The sequence below is a fragment of the Alexandromys fortis genome, unplaced genomic scaffold, assembly GCF_014885135.2.
Source record: "Alexandromys fortis isolate MF-2015 unplaced genomic scaffold, M_Fortis_MF-2015_v1.1 scaffold_33, whole genome shotgun sequence".
Classification (NCBI taxonomy): Eukaryota; Metazoa; Chordata; class Mammalia; order Rodentia; family Cricetidae; genus Alexandromys; species Alexandromys fortis.
In genome coordinates this window covers 1,699,616-1,711,749 of record NW_026067917.1, presented here as the reverse complement: position 1 = coordinate 1,711,749, position 12,134 = coordinate 1,699,616, and the positions used below count along the sequence as shown (strand labels likewise).

The 12,134-nt window shown below is 33.0% G+C and overlaps 1 protein-coding gene across 8 annotated transcripts in view; it reads right to left on the bottom strand.

Annotated features, from left to right (window-relative positions):
* Prpf40a (pre-mRNA processing factor 40 homolog A) overlaps nucleotides 1–12,134 on the bottom strand; it is a 41,539-nt gene that overhangs the window by 27,116 nt on the left and 2,289 nt on the right. For all 8 annotated transcript variants that reach the window (XM_050139991.1, XM_050139989.1, XM_050139992.1 and 5 more), the window contains exons 3-4: nucleotides 1,291–1,371; nucleotides 402–432 (exon numbers count right to left, since the gene is read on the bottom strand). In XM_050139991.1, the coding sequence (XP_049995948.1) occupies nucleotides 402–432; nucleotides 1,291–1,371 (112 nt within the window). The remainder of the gene's footprint in view (nucleotides 1–401; nucleotides 433–1,290; nucleotides 1,372–12,134) is intronic.

The window sequence follows — 12,134 nt, the reverse complement described above, 5'->3', positions numbered from 1 at the left end:
AATAGAGCCAAAGCATTGGAAAAGTAGGTTGACTACAAAGACCAATGAGGTAACAGTCATTTTTGTTGTTAGGACTTAAGAATGCAATTATAAAGGCCATCTGTCTATCGTCAAAAACTGCAAAAATACAAACCAATCATAAAGATCATTTTAAAAACTAATTTTATATGAGCAGTTTATCAGAATATATGTATGTACAGCACATTACGCCTGGTGCCCAAGGAGACCAGAAGGCATCAGATTCCCTTGGAACAGGAATTTCAAATGGTTGTTAACCATGTGAAAATGGGGAAAGGATGCTAAGTCCTCTGAAAAAATAGCAAGTGCTGAACCCTTCAGCCCCAGATAACCACTTTCATTCGTTGTTCTAATATGGCGTCCACCATATACTGTAGACATACCTGCAGTTACATCCATACTGTTTACTCCAGGCTGCAAGAAGAGACATTAAATTACTACCATTCAAATTATTTAAACTACATTTTATAAAAATATGGTTCAATGAATCAATTCCATGTGTAATCTATAAGCCACTAACTCAGCAACTATAAAATTTCTAGTGGTCAACTCTCAGGCTTGCTATACGTTTCAGAGCATTTTAAGATACTACATGGTTATCAATTGTACAGAGAACCACAGGCCTTCCCTCTCAGTTCTGAAATCTATAAAGCTCTGAAAACCAAATCTTATTAATTAGTCAATGAAACTTACCGATACTAACATATCAGAAATAGGGGCTAAGACTCCACAGGATATTTTTGTAATGTAAATATATGCAAATGTTAATAAAAGGTCAATAATTTGATTAAAACACCAAAATCTTACTATTCCAATTAAGTATGTCATACCTATTTATTAAAACCAGTAAGCTCTCAGGAAATAAGCACACTTATACTAATATATTTATATACCAAAGTATTACCTAAGTATAACAATTAAGTCTATTCAAGATCATACCAAGTTAAATTGTAATAGCTGAAGTTTCAATAAAAGGGGGATTTCAAATTAAGTCTTCTCATTTTTAAGTTGAATATCAATTTTTGCTAGCATTTAATAAATGTCACCTTTGAAAATACAGACTACCTCAGTGGTTTTCTCTCACAATTTAAGTGCCTTGTTTCTTACAGAATTAATTTAATCATTGAACATGTATGTTGCAATGTAATGCTCAATTACAATTTCCATGTTATATTTTAGTTTTGAGGTGTCCTACAACCTACATGCACATTATTACTCACATATGAAAGCAATCAAAACTCAGAAAAGAATTATTTTCACAAGATTACCAACCGGTAAGGCAGGTTGCATGGAAGCCTGAGACATATGAGACATCATCATTCCTGACATTACTGAAGACATCATTCCAGGCATCTAAAATAAAAGTTAAAAAATGGTTACCATGTAAGAACAAAACACTTTACAGGATTGCAAGTATAATTTAAGAAACAATATGTAACCACTGAAACTATGCTATTTTATTAAACGAATAATATGCTTGCTTAGTAAGTGCTTGTTGAATGAATGAAGAATGCTATACTGATACTGCTCCAATACTTACGTCATAATTCATTTGTATGGTAACAATATTTAAGTAATTTAATTTACTTAGTTAATTTAAATAAGTATTAAGAAGAACAGACTATATTAGTCTAACTTAAAATTGAGACTATTCATTTCAATTGAACATTGATTCTCCTTTCTTTGAAACAAGAGACTATAAGACAAAATTTTTTCATAATTTTCACTTCTTATTCTTATCTGTACTAAATAAATTTGATAGTAATCTGGTCATTTTCATAATCTTAGATCTTTGGTGCTTAAAATTTTCTAAACAATTTGACTCAGTATTCATCTATATTACAAAAAATAAAATATATAGTCCTATATTAGAATTTGACATTAATATATAAGAGTATCAAAGGATCTAAGAAACTTGGAGGACAAAAATTGTAATAACCATAAGTATTGAACAAGGAAACTGGTTATTCAAGCTTCAAGTTAAATGACTAAATTATAAAATAGGAAAAGTATAAGCACATTGGTCAATCTAAAAATATAAAATTAGGTAATAATTTCTATGTGTAGTTTTATTACTTGTTAAAATTCAAAGTGAAACAGGTTGTAACACCTGTAGGCTTGCATGGGGTTAACTGATTAAAAAAGAGATAAAAATTATCTACTGGACAGAAATTATAATCAGAAGACGCGATGATTCCTGGAACATATGGTCAAAATAATATTTTATAAAAAGCATAGAATTTGAAAACAAGCACGGACATCTTCAAAACCTAACTAAGAGATTAAAGAAATAACTTATCTTATGAAAAAAGCAGCAGCAAACATGGAAGAGTTATGCTTGCTTCCAAAACCATCTACCCTTCAGAGATACTGCTCACCACATGCTTTAGAAAACAGCAGCGAACTCAACAGATAACTGGTCGTGAGAAGCACTTCAAAAGCACAGCAGAAAAGTTTAAAATGGCATATATATATATAAAACAAGTAAAAAACTACATTCTGAACTAAAACCTTAAGATAATTTTAGAAGTGGAAGTTTAAAAACCTACAAAGAAAATTAGTAATTTCTAAGGAACAAAAAGTACTTTAAAAAGTAGAGTAAGAAGAAAAATCTTCACTAACTTAAGAGACCATTCATAGTATCAATAGACTGAGCAAACTAATATAACTTCAGTTAACTATTGATTATAACATAAAGACAAAATCCCACTGTCCTTCCTATTTCTCACAATTTAAAACATTATTCATGAGTGTGTAAATCAGTTATGACTAGAAAATAAGACCAATAGGAAATACAGAGCTACAGTCCTGTAGTTCTTAAGTCCTGGTAGGCAGAGTCTAGTTACACTTGTTTTACCTGACAAAGCAATCTGTGAGCTTTTATTTTATGTAAATAAATATTCTAAAAGTGATGTTATGAATATGAAACTGAAGAACATCAATATATAAGATATTGTATTTCATACATATTGTTTCACATGGAGGGTTTACCTAGCTCTATCTGTAAAGTCTTTTAGATTTTCTATTTGGGACCACCACCTCCCATTGTTAATGTTTACTAAAAAAGGAAAAACTTTTAGTTTAGTTGCTATGATAGTGTTATAACAATTTCAGGAAACATCACTTTCTAAGTACAAATGGACATTCACATTAGCTTAACATGAAATGTATTATAATACATTTTATAAAATCAAAACATGTTGCTTTTTCCATTTCTAGTACTTTGGCCAATATATAAAGTACTAAAATAACCTTAAGTTTTAGTTATTAAGACCAGAGACAGAGTGTTTGAGGAAAAGTGAACACCAAGAAACAACAGCCAATGCTCTTAAATACCTCTCCAGCCCTGGGAGTGGAGGGAGTTTTAAAGCCAATCATCAGTATGTATTCAAGCCAGGTATTGCGGATAACCCCTCTTAATAAATTCCTGTTACTACACTACTGGCCAAAGAAGGAAAACCAAAAGTTCATAATCAGTATGGGTGATCTCCCCAACAGGATATTCCCTAAAAATAAAAGTACGACTGCAGATGTGAGATTAATAGTAGAGCACTTGTCTAGTATGCATGAGGCCTTGCAATCAGTGACCAGTACTAGGAGAATAAGATATTCAGAAGAAGCACAGTTTGAGGACAATAAATAAATGAGTAAAAACAAAGGCCCACCATACAACCTACTCAATTGCTTTTAGCATCCCTGATAGTTTCTCGCTGTAGATATAAATGTGTTTTATTTACCACTTTACATACTTTTAAAAAACAACAGTAATAAAAGCAGTATAAATGCCACAGAAATTGAACAGGGCCTGGAGAGATGGCCCAGCAGTTAAGAGCACTGACCACTCTTCCAGAGCCCTGGTTTAATAACCAGCATCTACATCGAGGCTCACAATCATCTGTAACTACAGACACAGGGGATCTGATGTCCCCATATCAAAATAACAACAAATTAAAAAACAGTACAATAAAGACAGTACATTTCTGTTAAATATCTAAATAAAAAAAGGTAAATGGTGTTTTTATAATTTGTTAATACGGAGAAAACATTTACTAAGACAACTTCACATGCCTAGTTTTGTTTATTAAATACAACCTATGGAACTTAGAAATTCTAAAGTAAGTAAAGTAGTTCTTTCCATCTCTTATCTGTGTTTCACATCCCATATTCAGTAACCTATGACCAATGTAGGTCTGAAAATATTATATGAAACTTTAGGCTTAGCAACACTGTGTGTGTGTGTATACAACTTCAAGTAAACCTCATTTTACTTAATAATGGCCCTAAACCACAAGTGACAATGCAAAGGAGTTATCAGGGCACAAAATTCCCAAGGTCAGATAAACAACAAGCAGGGCATTTAAGAATGGAAAAAAAAAAAAAACAGTAAACATGTATGAGGTTCAGTTTCAGGAATCCACAGGAAATCTTGGAACACACATACCTAATAAGAGGAACACTTTATAGCTACCCTTCATGCTCTGAGAAGATTAACTGAATTGATTACATCTTACAACTTTACATAGAGAAGCAGCCTTGCACAACTATTAAGTCAGACTAGCAAAATTCCTATTTTAATTTGACTACTTAACAGCTTTGGGAACTTGGACCACTTTGACACTGACTTCTCTGGACCTCAATTTCTCATCAACAGCAAAAATATTACCTGATAGGACTTATTTTAAGCCATCAATTGCAAAAATGAATGTAAGGCAATTAAAATTAGTGCTAAGATATGATAGCTACTAGAGTTTCCTCACAGTATTCACGGTTCTAGTACTACCTAATAATGGTTAACAAAATCTCTAAATGTTTATCTCATATAAAATGGCACCGTATTTATATATAATCTATGCATAATCCTGGTAAATTTCAAATATCTAGATTTCTTATATTACCTAATAAATATCAAACGCTACATAGTTTTTAAATTGTAAAAATGCCAGAACACATTCAGTATAGACACAAATCTTTCTCTAAATATTTTTGAATGGTCAATGGTTGAATCTACATGCACCAGCACCTAAAAACATGAAAAATCAACCAACAATATTTTATTGTAACTCTTAACCTTTCACAATGAATGAACTTTTCATTTAACTTTTTCCTCAGCCATTCCTTCTCTATTTCTCATTTGCTTTGTTCATATTCTTCATTAAAGGTATCTAGCAAACAGCACGAACTCTTTTATAACCTTGAATAGAAATCAATAGTACATGTAATAAGAAGTCATCCCAGATTTAGTATCAAATTTAATGCTGGCTCTGCAGTGTTAGTGTACAATTCATTTAACTCTCTAGACCATCCAGCTACCAAATATACCCTGGACTAATAGTCAATTCAGTTTTCAGAAAGGGAGATTAAATTCAATAAGGATTATGAATTTCTCAAAGTTTATATAGACAAGACAGAATTATAATCCTTTACAACAGGCAACATAAATTTAGAAATGTAGTTGAATAAAAATGAATACCATTGTATTTTTTAAAGATAGTTCTAAATTCAATTAGAGAAACAGAAAATAGTGGTGCTTAAGTCTTAACAAAATTAAGGGTTTTAAATTTTATACTAAAAAAAATGTAACCTAAAGCCTGTGGGACAGAAGACCATTATAATCTCCTTTTCACGTTCTTCAAGCTATAACCAATATTACACCTATCTGCATCTTTATACTTTGTTAGTATCAAAGGGTAATCTATTAACATTAACTACATCATGTAGAGACAGACTCACTGATAAATACAACACATAATTTTGCTATTATACAATCCTAGCTGATATTTGTTTTTGTAAGTGAAGCACATTCTAAACCAATAAAAAAGATACCATAGTAAACATATAAATCAGCAAGTCTATTAATATCATTACTAACTCAAGTATTATGTATTATAGATGACTTGTCTTTATTATGACTGGTACCGTAAAATATTACCATAAACACATGAGCAGTGTTTTCTCCTATGACCACAAAACAGCTATGTCACTGAGCCATTACTGTACCGAATACTACAGGAAACTGTAATACAAGCATTTGCTTATTTAATAAAGGAAAGTATATAGTAAAAAAAATAGTAAATCATAAATTTTCAGGTCCACTCTAATCTTATGAGACCACTATCATGCATGCAGTCAGCCATAAGCTAACTGAAACATTATTATGTAGCACACAGAAATTAATCAGGTCTCATTTACAGAGACAGCAACTTTCCTAGACTACATGATGAAATACACATTCCAAACCTATTGTCAAAAGGAGCTTAAGGTTCTGAAGATCAGGACCTAATGAATATGACCCTATTTTTACAATAATAATTTTTATTTGAAAAAAATTAAAGTTTAAGACAAATCATATAAAATTTTGTTTAAATGAAAAATGAGAGCCTTAGATACAACAAACTGTATTTCAATCTCCAACAGTTCTGAATTTCTGGCATTATAGATTTTTTAAAAAATATTTATTTATTATGTATACAGCATTCCTTCCATGTATGTCTGCAGGCCAGAAGAGGGGCACCAGACCCCATTACAGATGGTTGTGAGCCACCATATGGTTGCTGGGAATTGAACTCAGGACCTTTGGAAGAACAGTCAGTACTCTTAAGCTCTGAGCCATCTCTCCAGCCCTGGCATTATAGATTTTTAAGAGAAGTCAGTTTCTACTTTGAGCACACTAAGAAACAATGGATTTAAGCCCACCAAAGCAAATGATCATGTCTTTATTAACTACTAATTAGAAGTAACCACTGCTTGAAATAGATGAAAAGTAACAGATGCTAAGTTGACTAATGAAAAAAATAAAATCAAAGACGTATCTATAACCTTTCCAGGAATAGTCCGGAACGCTCAGTATTGCCAGCCACTCCACACGATGGAGGCTCTTAAAAGCCATCTACACATCACACATTTATATTAACATTCTTAAGAGACATAAATGTCTGACAAAAAGAAATATGGAGGTATTAAGGTATAATGAAAAACTATGAACAACATCAACGAGGGGGAGCAATCCGCTAGTACACTTGTGTATTAGAATGTTCACTATTGAGACCTCAAGAACAATGGCAATGGGTTTTTGATCCTACTGCACCTATTGGTTTTGGCAGTTTGGATGCTCACCTTACTAGACCTGGATGGAGGTGGGTGGTCCTTGGATTTCCCACAGGGCAGGGAACCCTGATTGCTCTTTGGGAGGGGGACTTGATTGGGGGAGGGGGAGGGAAAGGGGAGGCGGCGGCGGGGAAGAGACAGAAATCTTTAATAAATAAATAAATAAATAAATAAATAAATAAAAATACGAGCCCGCCAAAACGGGGGGAAAAAAAAAGAATGTTAACCAAGTGCTAGCAGTATTTCTTATGAATAAGAAGCTCCTAGTGGAAGGTGGTGGGAAAGACACTTAGCTTCTGTTTTAAAAGGTTCCTGCCTGCAAGACTTCCCAATAACAGCATTGTGTGCATCTCAAAGAGGGAGAGAGCCATTCTTTTGAAATGAGATAGTTTTCTTAGATCACTTCAAACATTAAACACTTCAAAACATTACTGTATTTCAAGCTTTGAATGCGTTCACATCGAAATGTTATCTAAATGTAGCTGAAATAAGCACACCTGTAGTCTTTAGTAAAAAATGTCAAAATCTAACCACAGTATAAAAGTGAAGATAACATTTGTTCTAGGCTACTATTCTTTATAAAGAAAAGTATTTGCTTGAGAAACGTAAATACACAGATATTACCTAGATTTGAGAATTTATTATGTGCTGTTTTTAAGACTGGCTAACATTAAAAATAAAAACAAAGTATTTCAGTAAGGTATCTCAGGAAAACTCTATTACCAATCACCTTTTATGTTAGAGTCGTATATGTTAAAATTTCATTCTCAAGGACATGATACAGCTTGAATGAAATAAGTACTCAGATTTCTTTACTTGAAAATAAAAGGAAAGAAGAAAAAGAAACCCCTTATCTACTTGATTTTATCTGTTTTTGCTAAATGAAAAGCAATCATTCAGATACTAAACACAGTAACAATGTAACGTCACAAGTAACCTGGAGACACACAGGGATGAGTTACTTTCTACCTTTGCTACATTGTAGCAAATAGTATCTATTTGTTTCATTCATTCAACAAGTATTACTCAGCACCCACAATGCACCAAGAACTGTGCTCAGCACCTACAGAATTATTAACAAGAACAACTTGGTTCTTGCTCTGTAAGAGCTTATAATCTTTTACTTGTTAGGAAAGTAGGAAATCAGAAAAAAGTAAGGAAAAAAATAAAGAAAATGTCACTAAGTACCAAAATAAAACAGTAAAAATTTCAAGCATATCAAATAGGTATTAAATTACTTAAAGAGGAAGTCAACATTGTTCACAATTATTTCTGAGGAAATAATTTAGGCAAGCAAAGATGTCATGGTGACAGTGATCATGAAATCAAGATGTCAAAGATAGCAGCATAAGCTTAAAGTAAAGAACTAATATAACCATTTAAAGCATCATGAAAAGATTAGTAAGAAAACATGCATCACTTATTGTTTTGGCATGTATTAGAGATGATCTTTCAAACTTAAGCTGTGGAATTTAAATACTAGACCACAGATAGAGAAAAATAAAGGAGATTATTGAGCAAAGAAATATATTTTACTTTTCATTTTTTTGATAGATTGAAGTCTTGAAGTAAGAAAACCAGTTCAAAAACATATGAGCTTCCTAGATGGGAATGGCACAACCTGGGCTGTTAAAGATCTGTGAGTCTGTCTTACTCAGTATTAAAATAAGATAATTAAATTCAGCTATAAAATGTAATCACTCATTGATGTACTATCAAAAATTCACCCCCCAAAATCCTAATAATTAATTAGGAAGAATTTTATTTCTGTATCAATCAAAAAAAGTAGATATCATAAGTTGTTAAACCTGGAAGGGAGCTCAAGCCTTAATTCATTAAATATTATTTTTTTATTAAAATAAGAGTAAAATAAACACTTAAGAATGAGCCAGCTAATAGAACTCTGTTGGGCAAAGGCAAAACTCAGTTGATAAAGACAACAGAATTTAATGTTCCTGGTGATTAAAAAGCACATACAAAAAGAAAAAGAACAAGAAAACATCTTAAAGACAGAATATGTTTTATTCTGAATGGCTATGGAGGAAGGCAGCCTTATACACGATCACATTGACAGAAATTTCTGCTGGAAAGTATTTAATATGGTTACTAAGGAAAAATAAAATTTAGTAAATACTTTTTTTTTTTTTTTTTTTTGGTTTTTCGAGACAGGGTTTCTCTGTGGTTTTGGAGCCTGTCCTGGAACTAGCTCTTGTAGACCAGGCTGGTCTCGAACTCAGAGAGATCCGCCTGCCTCTGCCTCCCAGTGCTGGGATTAAAGGCGTGCGCCACCACTGCCCGGCAATACGGTTTTTTTTTTTTTTTTTTTTTTTAAAGAGAGAGACCCCCTCCAAAAACTTGTATACTATTTAAAGTTCATTTATTACTAAGGCTCTTCCAGTAATACAATCTTCGAATTTTATAACTGACAAGTATAGTATTACTTTCCCAAAAAGTTGGGTGCATTAGGAGATAATTTAATCTACATGATAGGCAACTGAGATAAAATTTAAAAGACATTACAATTAAGTTACATTTGCTATTTCTAGGTATTCACTAATAACCTGAAATGGAGAAAATAGAATTCCAGCTTATCTTATAAACTAAGTGGAGAAAACCCTGAACAAAACCCTTTTTGAAGTGACTAGCTGCATTTCATTTTTTTTTGTTTGTTTTTCAAGACAGGCTTTTTCTGTAGCTTTGGAGCCTGTCCTGGAACTAGCTCTTGTAGACCAGGCTGGCCTCGAACTCACAGAGATCCGAGTGCTAAGATTAAAGGCGTGCGCCACCACTGCCTGGCTGCATTTCAATTTTGCAAGCCCAGTTTTACCCTAGATCACTACTGTCTAGTCTGCATACTATTTTATAAACAAGCTTTAAATTTGTCATATTGAGTAACATTCAAAGACCATAACCATTCAACAATACAGACTGCTTTCTATTTTAGTCTTTGGTTGGTCTAAGAAAAGATAACTTAGACGTGATCAACAAAGCAGATCTCTTGACAGAAGACTGACCTGTTCCAGAACCTTGGTACATATCAGAATCCAGATGCTTAAGTCCCTTGCATAAAAAAAGTCGCAATACATGCATATAACCTATGGACATCTTGTAAATTGAAATTATCTCTTTCATATTTACTTGTTTCATAGTTACTTGTAATAACTAATATGATATACACGCTCTATACAAAGGTAACTATATAGTTGTTTTATGTATTGAATAGGGAATACAACAAAGCAAAGTCTGTGTTCTGGAAAAATGTATTTTTCGTGTTCTATAGTTAGTTCAAACAATGGATGAAGAACCCTATAGCTACAGTCAACTATTTTTGAAAATTATATAGCCTTCATTCCCAAAATCTAAAAAGTTTTAAATAAACTTTTAAAAAGATGGATGGCAAGACTATATATTTACCACCATGAACCATACACCCCGTTCTTCTCAAATATCTGCATTGTGACTACTATTCATTAATAATTCTGAGCATATGCAAATAGAAGAAACGATATAGGAAAATGATCAGTTCATCATTAGGAGAAAGTTCACAGAGCTTTGAGAAAGAATCCTAGATTCCTTAAGGATTCATTCAGCTTATCATGCCTTCCTAGTATCATAAAGCTGAAAAAAAGTTAGGACCCAAATTTGTTGGTGGGGGGATGAGTACTAGAAAATGATCTAACTTTGAGAAAATAATGGCTATTCTCTTGAGACTTTCAGAGCTAATATCCTAAAGTATTCATTATCCTCACAGGGAACCAACAGAGGGAGAAAGAATTCTAAACATTTAAATAGTCAGTTGTACTTAATGGTGTATAAACATACTGGACTAGAAAAAAAAGGAGTCTAAGACCATGAAGCAAACTTCAGAATATCTGAAGTATCTGAGTAGCAAGTAAACTTGTTAGGAAGGCAGTCACTGGCACAGCTAAAGAGAAGGGGCCATAAAACAAACTGTGACCAGTTTATGCCAATTACTTAAAAAATAAAGTCTGCATTGTAGTGAAAATGACTAACTGGCATCTCAGGTTTGCTAGTGCAACAGCACCATTACAGCAAGGGTAAGCAGGTCAACCCCTTGCAAAACTTACCTTGACTGGCCCAATGGAAACAGAAGGCCCCAGAAAAGAGAGAAGCATCTGGCAGTAGCAAATTGTTTTATTTTATCTTTCTGTGGAAAGAAACTAATTTTAAATAAGAACCAGAGCATTTAAAGAATAAATATCTTTTAAAAGCTCATTATCTAGTTAGAGCAGCTCTACCAAGAAAACAAGAAGGGCTTTGTGCTGCTTAGAGATGGAAAGGTACAGAAGAGGATTAGAGCTGTCTCTGCATCTCCTAGGGAGCTTCAGGTACTGATATTCTAGAGTAACAGAGCAAAGGAATCTTTTACATAAGGAACTCCTGCAGGAAGAACCTTTTTAGTCTGGTGCCTCTGAATAAGGAATTTATACAAAATTAAGGGCTATACTCCAAATATAAAAAAAAAATACTTGACACTGAGTCATTCTACTTTAAATAAAAACAGAAAACACAAGCTCCTGTTTCCACTGCAATTTCACCAATAACTTTAGTCTTCATTGCTTAGACCATTATCAAAGTCAACAGCACTCATTAGCAAAAGAAAATATACAACTGGTTTTCCATAATATTTTGTTAACCAAAATTTTTCATGACTTATCAAGACATTCAAATGGGATGACCCAGCCTGCCCAAGGATCTGTGTACTATAGAATCTTCCATAGGACACAACTGCTCATGGAACTGAAGCTCTGGCCTTTCTTCAACGCTTCTAAATTAGAAATAGAAATTCTGTCTAGCAGTGTCACTGACTCAGCTACAATCTTTCGCTCCAAATCACTCCCACAGAATGTCCATTTTCAATTTGTGCTAGAGATACAAGGGGCAACTCACAATTAGGAGTGCAGAAGCAGTATCATTTTAAAACTCAAGTAGAAAATGAGCTACCTATTTGGCACTGTCCAGGGAAGAATTAGTAATAGAGCATAAAATCC